Consider the following 16944-nt stretch of genomic DNA (forward strand, 5'->3'; position numbering starts at 1 on the left):
AAGGGATACTCTTGCTACTAAAGAACATACATTGCATGCAAAAATTCAGTCAAAACATAATCAGTTAACAGTTGTCTTTGAAAAACTATTCTGAAAGTAAAATAAACAAGATCACAAATTTTGCTTTTTCTAAGCATTAGCTTAACATGCTGGAAGATTATTGTTTTCTGTGGGAATTGTATCACCATCTCATTTTCTCCATCATTACTGCCGGGATAGCACAGCAAACCAGGTAGATGCTTAAACAGCCGAGATTGTTTTGTTTATTTGTTTGTTTGCATGTAGATCATTTCAGATCTCTTTAAATGTTAATAAATAAAATTTGAAAAACCATTAAGAACCTATTTCAGCCATCAAGGCACTATAGGTTTTCTTCATATCAAATCTCTCTGACTTCTGGCATATTTCAATTAAGGATATGATTACTATTTCCTCTTTAGAAACGCCTAATATTTTAAGTAACTTTTATATAGCCAATGAAAAATCTGATCAAATTTGAGGTATACGTGGCAAATGAAGAAAATGAAGCAAATAATGATAACCCTTCTCAAATTGAAAACAAACAGTACTCATCTTCCTGGCATTACAGAACAAACTTCCACTAACACATGTTTCAAAGCATCACTCAAAATACTGATCTGGGTCTAAGACCATTTCACAGTGTAATTAGGCCCCACCAAAATTGAAAGCTGCAGTAACTTTAAGCCACAGCCATACCCGTGTGCATGCACTCATGTGAAAGTATCGCACACACTAAATTGCACTGAGGCCGTGACAACATGCAACTTAGTAATGTGCAATATCTCCACCAGAGCAAGCAGAATGGGAGCTTCGGGGAAGAAGGGTATGGTGCATTCAGGAAGAGAACGACATGCTGCTCAGGGAAAGGAAAATGGTTCAGGCAAAGGTGTGCATGCTACTACTTTGGAGACCTGTGAACTGGAGAATTCCTGCTTCATCCATTCAGGGAAAAAAAAAAAATAAATCCAGACAAGAGCACCACCTCCCTATTTCAGCGATACAGGACGTAATTCTCCGACTTATGCAGTGAGGTAGGCGACTTATGAACTAACTTGATTTTACAGAACCTTTTTGAACAAAGCAAGTCTCTCACTGATATGGGCAGATAACAATGTCCCCCCCCCAACCCTCAAAATACTACATTAGCAAGATAATTATAATTACAATGAAAAATTTCACTAACTAGTATTGAGAACTAAAATTATCTAAATCTGGTAAGCCTATCCAAGTGGTTCTCACGTTTCTGAAGTAACTAATCTTCCTAACTCTCACAGAGCACTGCCAAAAGAATTCCTGCAGCTCGACCTACTCTGGCATATCCCTTTTGCCACAGTTGCCAGTCCCCTCCCTATTCCCATTTCTCCACTGGTTCCCACAGCTAACTTTTAGTAGTTTCAGTGAAAGAAAATCATGTATTTACTATATTCACAGGGTACTAAACACCACTGCCAGTCAAAGACGACTCTTATACATGATGAAGGTGCAACACTACCTTCATAATTCATCACATTTTTGTGCTGATAATCACTTACGAAATATGGAAAACTGGAAAAAAAATTAAAGAAAAGAACAGAATGGTAGGAGGGATGAAAGGCAATGTGCAAATGGAGCATTTATCAAGAAGAAGAAATAGTAACTAAGTGTGGCCACGCCAAGAAAGTTAAAATTGGAGTGAGAAAGACCTGAGATTGATTGCAAACCAAAGAAAAAGAGAAACAGATAAACCAACTGGGCATGAAAGAGCAAAACTATTAGAGAACAGAAGCTATTTTGCTACTGAGGTATTAGCAGTATTCAGTATTATTACCATTTTCCTCAATTTTTATTTCCCACCCCATTTCCAGGCAATGGCCTATGAAATTCCAGCACGGAATTTGGCATTGTGAATTATGAATGAGTTCCTTGATTTGAAGTAGCACCAGTACTTCATACATCAGCCAGAAAACCCTGCAGTCACACGTGGCTTTGCTAGTGATCTTCCTCCCAGGCTTTTTACTGTTTTTTACAGAATCATCATACAAATACTGATCTTCCTTCTCCCTCCTCCCAGATTAAATGCTGCCTTCCCCAAGATGCAACCAATCAGATGGAGCAAAGGCAGTATATGGCAACAAAGCATACACAAGTGCTTACTCTGAAATGATCAGTGCGTTTTCATCATGAAAGTTACTCAAAACTGGGAAAACTGATTTATGAACAGTTTGCAAAACCGTATTTGTTCTGTAGTCTAAAGACCGTTGGTCCCATTCTGGAAGATTACTTGGAGGCTGGCAGGACTTACCTGTGAGAACTGGGACAACTCCAGAAAAGAAGGTATCTGGGGCAAAGGCAAATGCTGAGCTTACAAACAGAATCACATTCACAAGATGGGGAAAGACCAAACCGGCAGCAGGCCATCCTTTGTATTTCCCTTTGCTTCCTTGTCCTGGGAGAAGCCTAGAAAGACTAAATTATGCTTCCAAGATGAGAAGTTCCACCCTGAGCAAAGGCGTCTTGCATCCCTCCCTCTCCTCTGGGTGTCTAAAGTCTTAGAAGAGCAAGAGCTTCTTGAAGCCAGACACTCCGTGTCAGTGCACAAAGAGCAGCAACAGATCAAGCAAGGACATTAGAAAGACAGCTGCTGCTTTGGAAAAGCAGAACACTACAGTTGTGCCAGAACGAAGTGCTAGACTTTACCCTTAAGGTCCCTTCTAGCTGTTTCATTACGAGTTCTTTTCAAGAGTGGGCCATGAACCATTAAAAAAACCCCCAGACAATAAAACAACAACATTAAAAAAAAAAACCCACAGTAGAAATGAGGCATTTCTCTCATTTGGCACCTTCATCTGGACTTTTCTGTCCCCTCCTGGTCTCCATAGCCCAGGAAAAGACTTGTAATCCCAGACCAAGTCTTCAAAGTCTCCCCTTCAAAGTCTCAGCCTTTGAAATGGTGAAGGGCACACCAGGGGCAGGCAGAGGGAGCTGCCTCTGGTCTGCATCAAGAGAAGGCTCGGGGTGGACCTGACTGGTGACTACCGCTAAATGAGTGGCACTAGGCCCAGAAGGCATCTCAGCTAGACAAAAGGAAAAGATTATCACCATGAGGCTACTCCACCACAGCACAGGGGGACAGAGGGGCCGTGAAGCCTCTGTCCTTGAGGGTACCCAAAAATGACTAAAGAAACTCCCAAGCAACAGGATCCAAATGGGGCTGCTCTGAGCAGAAGCTTGGACTGGAGACCTCCAAGCGTGTCTACCAGCCTCTGTGCTTCTGTGGTTCTTTGAACATGAGCTGTCCTGCCTTCCCCAGATGGGAAGGGCCAGCCACAGTCCTGTGGAAGGCGGCCTGTCCCACCACCACCCAGGCCCTTACTTCAGACGCACAGCCACTATCTAGCATGGGGGCTGTGCCACTTTGCGGGGCACCGTGTCGGTGAGGGATCACTGAGGACCCCCAACCCTCCTGGAACACTGTTGCTACCATCTTGTCAAGAGGACGCCAGGCACGGGATGAGGAGGGGGCTGGAGCCCAGGGGTCATGAGGGGAGCTGGAGGGTGGGCCCTGTCTCCAAGGGACAGCCTTTCTCTGGGGCAAGCAACATGGCAGACCAAAGCGAGCCCCAGGAAAGGGGCCCTCAGCCCCATCGACCCTCGTCCTTCTCCCAACGTTTGGGCACGTTTCAAGTCACAGGCCCCCCATGCCCAAACCCGACATATTTGGCCACAGGCATCAGCCACAGTCACAATCCACATCACAGTGGCCTCCTGGTGTCACCAGCCACCTCACTGCCCATTACTCAGGACCTATAAAAGCAGGGGCCTATGCAGCTGGCCCACAGTTTGCCGAGCTTCCTGGCCCTCCGATGCCAAGCGTGGCTGGCAGGACAAGAAGCAGGAGTAGCAAGGCAGATGGCTGCCCACCTTGGCATGGGCCGCCCCAGAGCTGCTCCCTGCAACTGCGGAGGAGGAAGGCACCTCCCAGGACTAGAAAGCACAATCAGCAGCAACAGGAGGAGGAGGAACATCATCCCTCATGGCACGAGCACCAGTGTCCTCACTTCTGCCATCAACCACACGCAGTGCCTGGCTGGAGGCCCACCAGGGAACGGTGCGCAGCCCAAGCGCATCTGCCTGCCGGGGAATGGTGTGAGACCCCCAGGCGTTGGCATTGAAGAACAATGCGCAGGCCACGTGTGCCAACCCACCAAGGCATGGCGTGTGGCCAACAGCTGCCATTACACCAGGCAGCAGCGTGGAGCCCATGAAAGTGGCCCCACCTCAAGACCAAGAGGAACCAATGGAAGCACGGCTACCTCAGGACCAAGAAGAACCCATGGAAGTGGATCCACCTGCACGGGGATGACCTGGCACTACACCAGCACACCCTGGCTCCTTCTGTGAGATCGCACTAACGGCCTCGCAGGAGCCACCTGGCCAGATCCCTGTGGGCAGCCCAGCCTCTGCACCCAACATTAGCTGGGAGAAGAAAAACTCTGTGGACATCCTGCAGGCTCACCTGCAACATCTCCCACCAATGAACACTTCTGTTGTTGATTGTCAATGGTTGCATGGGCCCTTCTTTCCCATCCCCCCACCACCACCCCTTGTGAAGAGGTGCCACCTCTTCTGCATCGAGCCCCAGAGGAGAGGAGAGAAGAGGGCCTGGCTTCCATCAAGCTGCTGCCTTCCCAGATGGCAAGGGACACCCAAAACCTTGTGGAAGGTGGCCTGCCCCACTACCACACAGGCCCTCACTTCAGGCCAGCATCAGCCCCACCGCTGACCTCAGGCACACCAGTACGAGCAGCTGTCCCGCGGGTGGGATTTGTCCTGCTGAGCACAAGGCAGTGGTCCTCCCACTGTGTAGTCCCCTGCTCCTGTCCATGCTTCACCCATCTGGATACGGTGGGAGGCTACCGTGGGAGGCCGTGTCATGGGCCTCGCTGAAGTCAAAGGCAGTGGCTGCTCTGCCTTTGTCCAGGCAGGACAGTCATCTCCTCAAAGCAAGGCTCATGTTGGTCCCGGCACAACTTGACCTTGCTGAAGCTGTCCTGGGTGTTCCCTGATGTCACCTTGTCCCTCATGTGCCTCCAAGTCATCTGCTGTCATTCACTGCTCTGCCCTTGTACCACCACTAGGCTAGCCAAGCAAGCTCTTGGGTCAAGCATGGCATCACTTGCCCTTGGAGAATCCCTGCTGGTTTCCACCACCCGATACACACTGTTGGCATTTTGCCTCCCTTCTGTCCTGGACAAGCAGATTTCCTGTCAAAGGCCAGGAGGGCATTTCATCCCATGACTTGTAGAAGGATTCCCTTCAACTTCTTTAAAACTCCTGCAGGGTCACCACAGCTGCATCTTTGTTTCCTCCCACTACTCAAGTGGAAACTTAACACTGTCAGTATTGGGTCAGAAACTCATCACCAAGGGAGTTAAAAAGATATTTATAAAATCTATAGCTATTTATAGTCTGGACAAAAAAAAAAAAAAAAAAATCACAACACAGCTCTAATAAGAGTAACTGCAATGAGAAAAGGTCTTTGTTTGATTAGGTGCTTGCTGGATAACAGCTTCAAGTTAAGGCATTTCTTGAGCTATAGAAACCTTTTGCTGATTGCGGCCTTCTTTCCCCCTTACTCTTCTGCTCACAAATAAATGGCAAAGGACACAAAGGAACAGACTTCCTCGATTGTATCCAAGTTCCCCAGTGCTTTACATGAATGCATTTCAAGCAGATGTGCAACAGAAGTGAATGACAACATTGAAGAAGAGTGTTTTCATGTCACGTGGTCCATGAGCAACAGAGATGTAACTGCGTCTCTTGCCAGGAGGAACCCTGCCCTCCGGATAGGACTAGCTAGATGCACTCTTAGTTTTGTGCACATGCTATGTCCTGATGAAGAGTGATGGGAGTTGGTGACTTTCAAGATTTATAAACTGATCTTTCTATACTTTTGGTTCACTTGAATGCATATTTTGAGGCTGAATTCATGTTGTGTTAATGCTGTCAGTCTATTGTGGAAAGTGACTACAGAAGTTTAATTATTTGATAACTCATAATACAAATGGAGCCTCTTGCTCCCATCCTACCACCAAGCATTAATATCCATTTTGCATGCCTTTTATAGATGAGGTGAACATGCCATTTTTAGGTTCCTATCCCTCCAGCAACATCTTCATCTACATCTTCAAAAACAAAGGATAGCTGCTGCTTCGCGACAACAGAAATGACTTGCACTGTCAATTGTTTTTCAGGTGGCAACAAATTAGGCATGCATAAACTCATGGGAATTTGTTACTATACTCTTCATATTTACATACTGAAGATCACAATAAGTATTGAGTGGAATGCAAGCTAATCTGTAAGCATGATAAATCCTTAGGTACAACTGAGCAAGAGAGAGGAACTTCTGAACATCTCAGAAGAAGAATTCCAAAGAATTCAAATAAGACACCGAGTACATGCTAGTCCAAAAAATATGAACGACTGATTCAGGTTACCTTAGTGAACACACAGACTAAGTATGACAAGCAGCTTCACATTCCGCATTCTCCGGACGCTGGCTTTTTCTCATTGTATTTGCAGTTACTGATGCATGCTGGCTATTTCCTACGTGTTTTCCTGTGGCTTCTCTAACATTATTTTCTTTCTTTCCACCACTCTAAACTCTGACAAATATCCTGGGTCACCTGTGTCACAGACCTATAAACTTAAAATTGCACTTAATACAATCCTCCTTGCAGAGTATCCATGCTCAGAGAAGCCGCACCTTATTTTTTGACACTGTTCCCCTCTACCAAGGGCTAGAGAGAACAATTTGTGAGACAAGTTTCAGTTTCTAAATCTGCCTGCATTTGTCAGAAGAGATAAAACTGAGATATTAACCATGTGATCAATGAAAACACAGTGGCAGTCACTCAAGAGAAGGGCTATTAACTTTTTGGCAGAATTCCAAATTTGCTGCTTTCTACCTGGATTGCCCCTTTATTTCAAACGATGATAGCAGGTATCATCATTGTCAAGATCTTACATAGCATGATATAACCTTCTCATTGTAAAAATGTACACAGAAACAACTTAATTACAGTAATAGATAACAACGCTCACTTGTAAAGTACACCTAAGAACAATGGCAAACATTTGGCAATGAATTCGGAAAGCAGTATTAACACATTGCCGGTTTAAAGTCTATTCATGTTTCGTATGTGTGTGCAAGATGACACAGAAAGCCGTGTTGTAACAGACAATGGCTGTATAGAATTTGGCCTGGAGTCTGTTGACTTTGTTCAGTCCACCAACTTTTTCAAAAAAGTGAGCTATGACTTAAATACCTTATTTAAAATCCATTTATTACGTTATCAACATGTCAGCGTTTCAAGCTGCTAACAGGTGATAGCTGACAGTTTCATTCACCTGTGATGAATGAAATACATTACTGTACCACCCCAAAAATGGCTTTATTGTGAAATCTCAGTGAATCATACTTAAAAAAATAAAAAAATCCTTCTTCAGTTACTGTAGTAGTTTACAGGTGAAACATAAGAATGGTAATTAAGCACGAAACACTGTGGATACACTCTGGAGATGCAGTACAGTAGTGATTTAAGTGGGATAAGGAGAGCACTCCCCTGTTGTTCCCTTTGGTGTAATTTGGATCACGGATATTATCAACTAGATTTCTCTCAGATAAAACTGAACTGGAAAATGCATTCTAGGAGCATATCTAATACACTCCAGCAGCAAATGGGTACTTAGTCCCCAAGATTAGCCTAAAAATAGTTCAAACTAAGTAACTCTGAAATGTGTACAGCACAGGTGTCAGGTCCTCCATTTCAACTGTTTTGCTGTATGAATCTGCTCCTAATGAGCTGCTCTAGCCATTAATGTCAGCATAGCTGCAAACACGCTGCTTCCTCATGGGTTAGGGTTGTCACAAGTGTTATCAATTTTATAAAATACTGGTCTTCGCTACAGCACAGATCTCTGATTTTTGTTTTTAGGCAAGTCCAGTCAAATTGCTCTCTTAACAATCAAGGGGGAAAAATCATCAGTGCTAGGTTCTGGAAAATCTTTGAGATTTGCAACTCGTCTTTGAAACATGAGCTGTTGCAATTGCTAAGTATTTTTTGCTGAACATCAAATTTTAAAAAGAATTTTCCAGAAAGGGCAAGAAATCAACAACATACCTTATTGCTTCCTCCACAGATTGGCCAACTATATTTGAGGAGGGACCTGGCTGAGACAAAGGTGTCAGGCTTATCACCCACTTTACTGGCTTGTAGTACTCATCACTGGAACTCAATAGGTAGAACAACGTGGTCAGAAAAATCACCTGCAAAAAAAAATTGGAGTTTTAAATTAAAAGGCAATAAATACTTTCCAGCTGTGCTCCAGGTACTGAACTTGATTGGAAAGGACAAAAATACTATTCCACAAGCTTGGATTTAGAGAAACACACAGAGCTAGAAGAATAATATTCTCCCCTGCTCCACAAAGGACTTAACAGTTACAACTAAACGTTATGAAACTTTTAACCCTGTTCAGCCTCTTCCCAAAGTCACATATTCCAGTTGGGTGGGGGGGTTTTGTGTTTGGTTGGTTTTTTTGTTGTTCCCCCCTCCCCCAGCATGTTCGACAGATCAAAGAGTTGATGATTAGTAACATCTATTCTTTAAAAAAAAAAAAAACCAAAAAAAAACAACAAAAAACCAAAACAAATCAAAACCCAAAACAAACCAAAACCCACCACATAAATCTGAGTTGTCTCAAGAGTCATTATGCAGCTAGGTATCAGAGATGAATAAAACAAAACCACACAAACAGAAAATTTATAATGTTTATTAGGCTGGCAATTCTGAAGGAATACTCCTGTGAGTCTGAAGATGAGTCTCAGAGTCTCAGTAGAAGTAATGGCAGTTTCATTTTTTCAGTTTAAAGACCCAAAAAATAAAATCAGATGTATTAGCTTCCTGTATGTTTTAGTCTACTATGTCTTCCTTATTTTCCTGTTAGTGGGCTCAGCATACATTACAGAAATGTGTCCAGCTTGAAACAAAATACCTCTAACAAGGAAAATATTTGGATTATACCTGCTTCATCTGCAAGCCTTCGATCTTTATTCTTTCTTCCCAAGATTACAAAGAATTCTTTCACTTTCCTTATTTCCAATTTACTCGTATTGCTAGAATAAACCACATCTTAATCTTTCAATAAGCCAAACAGCCTGACCTCCGTAAGTCTCTTACTTTCAAGCATTTTATCCAGTTTCCGGACACCTCATGCCCTTTTCCCGCATTTCCTCTGAACACGCTTAGAAAAAAAAAACACGCAGACAGCACAACATGCAGTATTCCATTACCAGTCTCAAGAATGCCATCCATTTGTCTCTCTCTCTAATTCCTTTCTACCCAGTAAAATGTCACTGCTGCTTCACCCCCACCCTCCCAGCCTTTAACTTGGAAGTCACACTCAGCTGTTAACCTATTGTGACCCCTTTTCAAAACGTCATATAGAGGTGTAGGCTGTATTCCATCTTCCCAGGTGTGTAACTTCTGCCTTGGGCAATAAATCAATTTATCTATTAAAAAAAGTGATTACATCAGCACAGTTAACATTCATTTTGAGATCATAAAAAAAACCCCCTGAATTAGGTCTTGGTTTAATGGCAAATAATCCAGTACCAGTAGCAATATCAGCTATGTTTTGTTACAATTTCAAATGAGAAAATCTTAACACTTGACTAGGATTTTAGCATCCTCTGTAATGCTGCAAGTATGGTTATTTCCTCCTTGATAGGGCCTGCCATTTCTCCTAAGCTACTGCAGTATTTCCTGATTTTGCTACAAATATCCCTATACCGAAGCAGGCATCCGGGTGACGTTTTGTCTTCCTTCCACTGGGATCCGGCTACAGATCCTTCTTGCAGTGCAGCTTTCAACACAGAAGGCTGCATAGAGCTTTAAGTACAATATCCACTCATTCTGACACTCAAGAAAGGCAAAGTGAAAAACAGCTCCACTGGATCTCGTTTTATTAGGACAGCCTAAGCTAACTTCTGAAGATGTTGCCTTTTGAAAAGAATACGGCAGCCAGGGAACAAGCAAATTAACTGCAGCCCACAGGCAAAGCTTGATTCCCTGTGGTATGAGAAACATACAGGGCTGACTTGAGGCAGGTGGTGAGTAAGAGCTGGGGATTAGTTCAAATGGCAACAACGCACAGCACCTGTACTGACTGGAAAAGCTGTTCTTCCCCAGTATTTACAGAAGAAACTTGCTTTCTTAGGGAGTACCAGCACACCAACACACACATACCCACCTCAACTGTAAAAGCCAAAGGGACAGCTGGGGATGAACAGCAATGGAATAAAATGGTGTTAAACTGAACTACAAGCTAGGAAAACATACACACCTAGCTCAATTTCTGTTAAGGCAAGATGCCTGTAACAACAGCACCATACAAAATCAACTGAATTTTACATTATCTGCAATTTAGAAACTAACAAATTTGCTTTAGCTCAATAGGTACAGAAATACAAAAAGAAGCAGTAGTCACAGAATATAGTAATCTGTCATCAAGTGGCTTGCTGACTCTTCAAACAGGTACAATACCCTCAATAGCATATTCAGCAGCAAAAAAAAAAAGGTATGTCCTACCCAATATCAACTGGAGTCTGAAAGTTTTCAGACCGCTTTTACAGGATATCCAAGATTTCAAACATTACCTAAATTGTTTCCTAAGCAATCATTCAAGATCCTGCTGATGACTATGAGGAGAATTCACCGAAGAGAAAATAATAAGATCCTTCCATTGTTAAAAAATTGATGGATTACTATTTCTTGCTGTAGAATTTGTTCTGTAGCCTGAAACGTTAATAGTCTAATTTGAGGAGGTGGATAGACTGAATTAAAGGAGAAAGCTATGGGTAAAAACACTGTACTAAAATGGTAATTCGGCATTTCCACATATGTCGGGAAACTCATGGCTTAATTGCTTGTGTAGCAAGTCCATAGACTTGGGAAATATTTTCCTACCTGCCTTTCATACTCAATTTTCTGACCAAAAGCTTTGTTCTTGGCTTTTTTATTTTTTTTAATCACAGCACCAAAAATTTGCCTATTTGCCACAGGACTGTAGATGCCCATCAGCCAAATGGAGCTCTTCTCCTCTGATCTTTGTAACAGAGTACGAGCAGAGTATCTGTGCACGCGCGTGCATGTATGCATATCTATACACACACACACAGACATATATATACATCCATGTGCATGTCTGTGCGGGTAAGAACTCATATTCAGAAGTGAAATAGAAGTGGCACTCTTGTCACTAATGATCAGATTTCAAACGTCTGTTGAGGATCTGAATACAGCCTTACTGGATAATGGATGGATATGCTACACAGGTTACCCCCTACTGAATATTTTGATGGAAGATCTATTTTCAAAACAGAGGTTCTGAACAAAGGGTCCATTATTTCCACGCTTTAAAGCTCGATTTTATGAACAATTTATCAAAATAAAATTCACTATTTTAATTTTTATTCAAAAAACGGACTGAAATGTAATCAGCTGAAAAGCTAACCACTTCAGGAATTATCTTGTTGGAAAAATTAAATTAGTTTGTGCCACTTCAAACTAGTAATAACCCTTCTGTAGCAGCTAAGAATTCTGTAAAATGAAAAAAATCAGAGTACAGTTAAAGGTGGAGTAGAGTTTTCTTTTAAACACAGCTCTACCTAGACATAATTTAAAATAATTCCTTCTGTTTCACATTTAGAAAAAAACCTTCCCTCAGTAGCCCATTAAATACATCTTTTGTCAAAACACAGACATAGCATTTTCAAGAGAGTGAGCTTTTTCAGCTTACACTGCTGGCTGGACCATAGAGACACACAAAATATGGTCGAATGCCGACTACCTAGGCTTTAGGGTTCGGTCCATTCAAAATGTAAGAATTCCATTCCAAAACTGCATTTTTTAAAAAGGGGACATGGGGAAAGGATGCGGCAACTAAACTAGAACAATCAAAGAACTCTGAAACCATTTGCCTTCACGTTCAAAATGAACTCTATACAAAAGCTCCTTCTCCTTACTGGAGAACAGAGAGAGTTTTCCCAGGAAACCACGAACTTCGTAATTCCAGACTTTCCAAAAGATAGAAGAAAACAGCTCATGCTGAAATCTCAGCCTAAAGAAAAAAATAAATTCTGAAAGCTATCAACCCTTGGAAAGAAAGCTATTGAAAAAAAAATAAAAATCTCACTACAGCAAAAGATGTAAGTATGCCTTGAGATCCCAGAAGAAAAAGAAGTGTTAAGGTTACTTCTGGTCTTCTCCTCCTTATTTGGAGGGTTTCTTTCTTCAGCTCTGAAGGAAGGAATGTGAATAGCAGGTAAATCTAACAATGACATAATACCAAATGGGATTCAGTAAGAATGCACATCACAAAATTTAAGGAAGCTGCAGTGATTTATCCTAGGGTCACATCTGGATTTTCTTTGCTTATCGCATTGAGCTGTTGCAGCGGAAGGGGAAAAAAAAACCACACACGAGGAAAAATTACGAAGCAGTTATATTATTTCTATATGGACTCCAGGACAGCTCAGTTAAATTATCCTAAAAAGTACTTCAAGGCTCAACTAAATTCTTGCAACAACTAGCATTTTCATTTACTTATTGCCCCGAGTAATGGCCTGTGTTAATCTTTATTTAGTGAATGCTGTTTACTGAACATCCTAAAATTTAAGTCCTTTCTCTTTCAGTTATAAGCTGTTAACAGACCCACGACAAACACTATTAAAACAAGTTCCATTAAGTTACCTTTTTGTGTTTTAAGAAAATCTGTTCGGTTTCTGTAGCAAGAACCTTTGCAAAAGACTTTCATGAAGAGGAGAAACCATACCTCCGAATAGACAGAACGGCTTATGAAATGTACAGCGCAAACAAGACTAAGTTATAGCACTCTCCCACAGCATTAATAACCACTCTTCAGGTGGGCATGCAAATTTTAAATGCCTTCAACAGAGGCAGCTCATACAGTTACAAGAACACCAATACTTATACATGACATCTTCTGTGCACAGAAATGGAGGCAAGCATAACCCTTTACCCTGGCATATTTGAAGAACAGTTAACAGGACAAAGTTGTTCAGTGACTTTTTGCCTTATTTCTTAAAAGTTTAAGTATTTCTAATTTATCAGTTCTGCTGTTTGCATTTCAAAGACTACCATTATCAAGCATCTACAGAACGAACATATACATGTATTAAAACAAATCTTTCCTATATATGTAAGATCACCAGGACTGCAAAGTGGAAGGCTCATGGTCAAATCCAAGAAACCAAGAGTGCAGAACTGATGTGTTTTGGTGGGGAAAGCTTTACATGACCATTTTTAAGTAACGTGTTCAACCTACAACAGAACTGGAGGAAACAGAGTAGCTTTTAGGGCATCTAATTGTTAAAGGAATTCCAAAACAGCAGTATCCCAACTAGGTGTGCTAAACCAGCTGACTGCAAGTGGCAGGACCCTGCTGACACACAAAAAGGGAGAATAATACAAGAGGATGTGATGAACTTGGTATAAGCCATTAGGTATCTAGAGCTAAATTTTCCGTCTGAGCAATGAGTGCATTGAAATCATCTGCAATTATTACCCAAATTTTGTCATTTTTAAGTAACTTCTAAGACGCTGTTTTCAATGTGTCATCACAGGTGAAGTTGTGGACTACGGAAAAAAAGAAATGAAATATTCCCTTGCAGTTTTCACTAACTGAAAGACAACTAGAGAACAACAAAATTAAGCAGCAGTGATTTTTTTCAGTTCAAGACAACCATTCCATTAAGTCTTATTGGGAGCTGTTCTTTCTTGAATTCTGAAGAGAACCCACATAGCTGCCTTGAAATGCTGTTTAACATTATTTCAGTTTTGCAGCGTTGTCTACAAGGATCTCCCTCCTGAGCAAGCATCAATGAAGGCAGTGAAGTTAAACTGGCAAAACATTTTGCTTTCTAACCAATGTTTTTGAATCGCGAACCAAAATCCAGCACATGGATTTTTGGTCAAGCCTCCAAGAACAGTATTTGTTTAGTTAAAACAGGAAAAAGTCCCAGTCTGAGATCAAGGTGATCACAAGCTTTCAGCTCTGTTTCAACTATTACAGGTTGTTTTAGGAGATTTTTATTTCAAGGAACACCTGTCACAGCAAATGAGAAGAAAGAAGATATCTCTACTTTTATAAATTACTCCACACAGCTGTGGCATTTAGAAAGAGAAGAAACTATAAACATCCAGCTCCAGCTCACACAATACACTGAAAATTAATACATCCTTTAAAGAAAACCCCTCTAATAAAAAGGTTTCAGAGACTACTACTTAGTGTGGGCAACAACATTAATATGAATTAACTTTGTGTAGGAAGCATTCTGCAATTAAGAGCTCACAGAGGTTAAATAAAAACACAATAAGCCCCTCACAAACATCTGCTGAAAACTCTTCATTAAAAAAAGGGAATATAAGGTAATCCTTGTGAAATAAATACTTTTGTTGACATTTCTCTGCAACAATTTTTCCTCTCTTCTGAGAGCATTGGCTTGTTTAAGGATATGCTTATAAGGACATACCATCAGATTTTGGTAGTTACATAGGATATCACAAGTTACAGCTCAGTGTCTTCAAGGCCAGAAACAAGAACTTTCCACGAACAGAACGACAGGAAAACTGCCAGCTCCTTAATGTGGAAGTTACACAGATCTTGCCCTTTTTCCTAGAATGTCCCCCCAAATAACAGATCTGAATGTTGCAAAACCTTAAAGAATTTTGGTATTAGATAAGGTTAGACGATGTTTTCAATGCTTTAGGTGTGGTTTTTCATTGCTACAACAGGTGCAATTAGGTTCCTTCAGTAAAATGGACCATGTAAACCGATGACATACTACTTACCACTGAAAGCACAAAATTGAGAAGAGCTGTCCCACTATGGAAGAGGATTGTCACTAATGTTGTAACTGTAGTAAATAAGAGGCTCACGTTGCGACTCATCACTATCCACAGAGACTCCAGGATCTGGAAAAGGAGCGGGAAGCAAAGACAAAGTCAGGCACCATATGGTATTAGCTAGGACAGAGAACTGCTTACAGAGTGATTCACCTCCATCAAGCCATACAAATAAAACATTTTTAAAAAAAAAAAAGAAAAAAATCTTCCTTCACTCCTAAATTACAGCTGATAATATCCAGTGAAAACGTCTCCTTTACTAAAGACAAGTTTCTAGGTAGACGGTTACAAGGTTTTAGAATTTTTCTCCCAATGCTCAAAGCTATTTCATTATGTAAAACTGCTAAAAAATCTAGATGCAGTGGCACCTGTTTTTGTGATTAACATCACCAACAACTGAAAGCAGATCTTGTCTTGGGAGAGAAAAAACATCTTTTCAAAAGCAGAAATGCTTAAACTTGAAAACCATGGAACAACATTACAAGGTAGAAATAAATCTGAAGACAGCTTCAAATCCAATAATAGAATTACTGCTTTAATAAATTTGCTTTAAAAACACTTCATGTTTATGAGATGTGTTAATTTTTATAATGTCTACAGACAACTACCCAAGTTGTGATTTTGAGTAGGGATGGATGCATCAGTTAGTCAAGCAACTATGGAAAATAAATCAAACAATTCTAGACGATCTATTAAATGTTGTACTGGCTTGGGGAACTGATTGCTTATTAGTTACAGATAATAAAAGAGTAGTTTTGAGACATGCCTTTAAACATAGAATACCCACTACACTACAGCCGACTTAGTTTATGTGTGGATGCAGCCACATCTATCCGAATAGGGCAGCAACTTCATGAGACAGTAAGGACATAGTGGCATGGCACATAGAGGCATCCTAAATGCAATGCACAGTAGTTTCATAACAAATATTTCATTCAGAAGTAATACAGTAAGGATGTATCAGCCAAAGTGATTCAAACATATAAAAGAAGCAAGGTTACAAACAAAAAGCCATACCTTCTTTCATACTAACTAATATAACCGGATAAGCTGTAAAAGCTGACACAAAAACCTTTCTCCAGATTCAAAGCTGTAAGTGAAGACTTTAAAACAGTTACTCTTGGTTTAATTAATATCTTAATCAATTAGACTGAATTAAAAACAAACAAAAAAATCCCAAAACAAACAAAAAACCCCAGTAGCTGGCATTTGTAGAGCAGACAAAGGAGTGTGAGCCATGAGATCACCTCTCCTTTAGAACTGAGTGAAACATATAGAAGATAATTTATTAAGCATAAACTTGGGAAGGAGTAAGTGCTGGAAGAAGTGACAGGGAATTCAACACATAGTAAAAACAGAAAGATCTACTTAGTCCATGCTTCTTACTACTTAATGGGAATTATGAATTTTAAGGCTCAACTTTTCAATAGATTTTATTAGTCTCTGTTGAGAATTCAAGTGAGGTTAGAAGTGAAGAGGACATCCTGCTGAAAAATGTTCTCCCACTGGAACTTGTCCCCTTCTTTCTACAAATTAAGAATTCATTCTGCGGGTACAGCAGCGTAAATTCATGCAGCTGCCAGGTAACTTTATTAAATGTACATTACACAATGAGGATTGTAAACACAGAAGAAAGCTTTTTTTTCAAGGGAATAGTCTGTAGTAAAGCAGAGGCCTTTCAGTTGGTATTCAGTAAGAATAGTACTGCCATTGCTATAAACAGGCTGTAAATTGTATGCTAACTGTGCAAGGCTCCAGTCCCAGATGTTTAAGGCTGTTACTAGAACTTGGAATGTGAACAGGAGCTTGGTGCCACAGGTCTCCTGCTATGATGTGAAGTTCAATAACAGAACAGCAGCAAAGGCCTTGAAAATAGGGACACAGGTTGAAAACAAAAGCCCCCGAAAGACAAGCAGTTAATTGAGGAAGAAGGTATTGAAGAGACGCAATC

General features: G+C 40.9%; 1 protein-coding gene across 2 annotated transcripts in view; it reads right to left on the reverse strand.

The window, feature by feature from the left end:
* The window catches only part of TMEM245 (transmembrane protein 245), a 93898-nt gene that overhangs the window by 22182 nt on the left and 54772 nt on the right, over window positions 1–16944 (reverse strand). For both annotated transcript variants that reach the window (XM_063326270.1, XM_063326269.1), the window contains 2 exons: window positions 14940–15062; window positions 8187–8332 (listed from right to left, as the gene is read on the reverse strand). In XM_063326270.1, coding sequence (XP_063182340.1) covers window positions 8187–8332; window positions 14940–15062 — 269 coding nt within the window. The remainder of the gene's footprint in view (window positions 1–8186; window positions 8333–14939; window positions 15063–16944) is intronic.

This window comes from Chroicocephalus ridibundus, chromosome 2, assembly GCF_963924245.1.
Source record: "Chroicocephalus ridibundus chromosome 2, bChrRid1.1, whole genome shotgun sequence".
NCBI classification, from domain to species: Eukaryota; Metazoa; Chordata; class Aves; order Charadriiformes; family Laridae; genus Chroicocephalus; species Chroicocephalus ridibundus.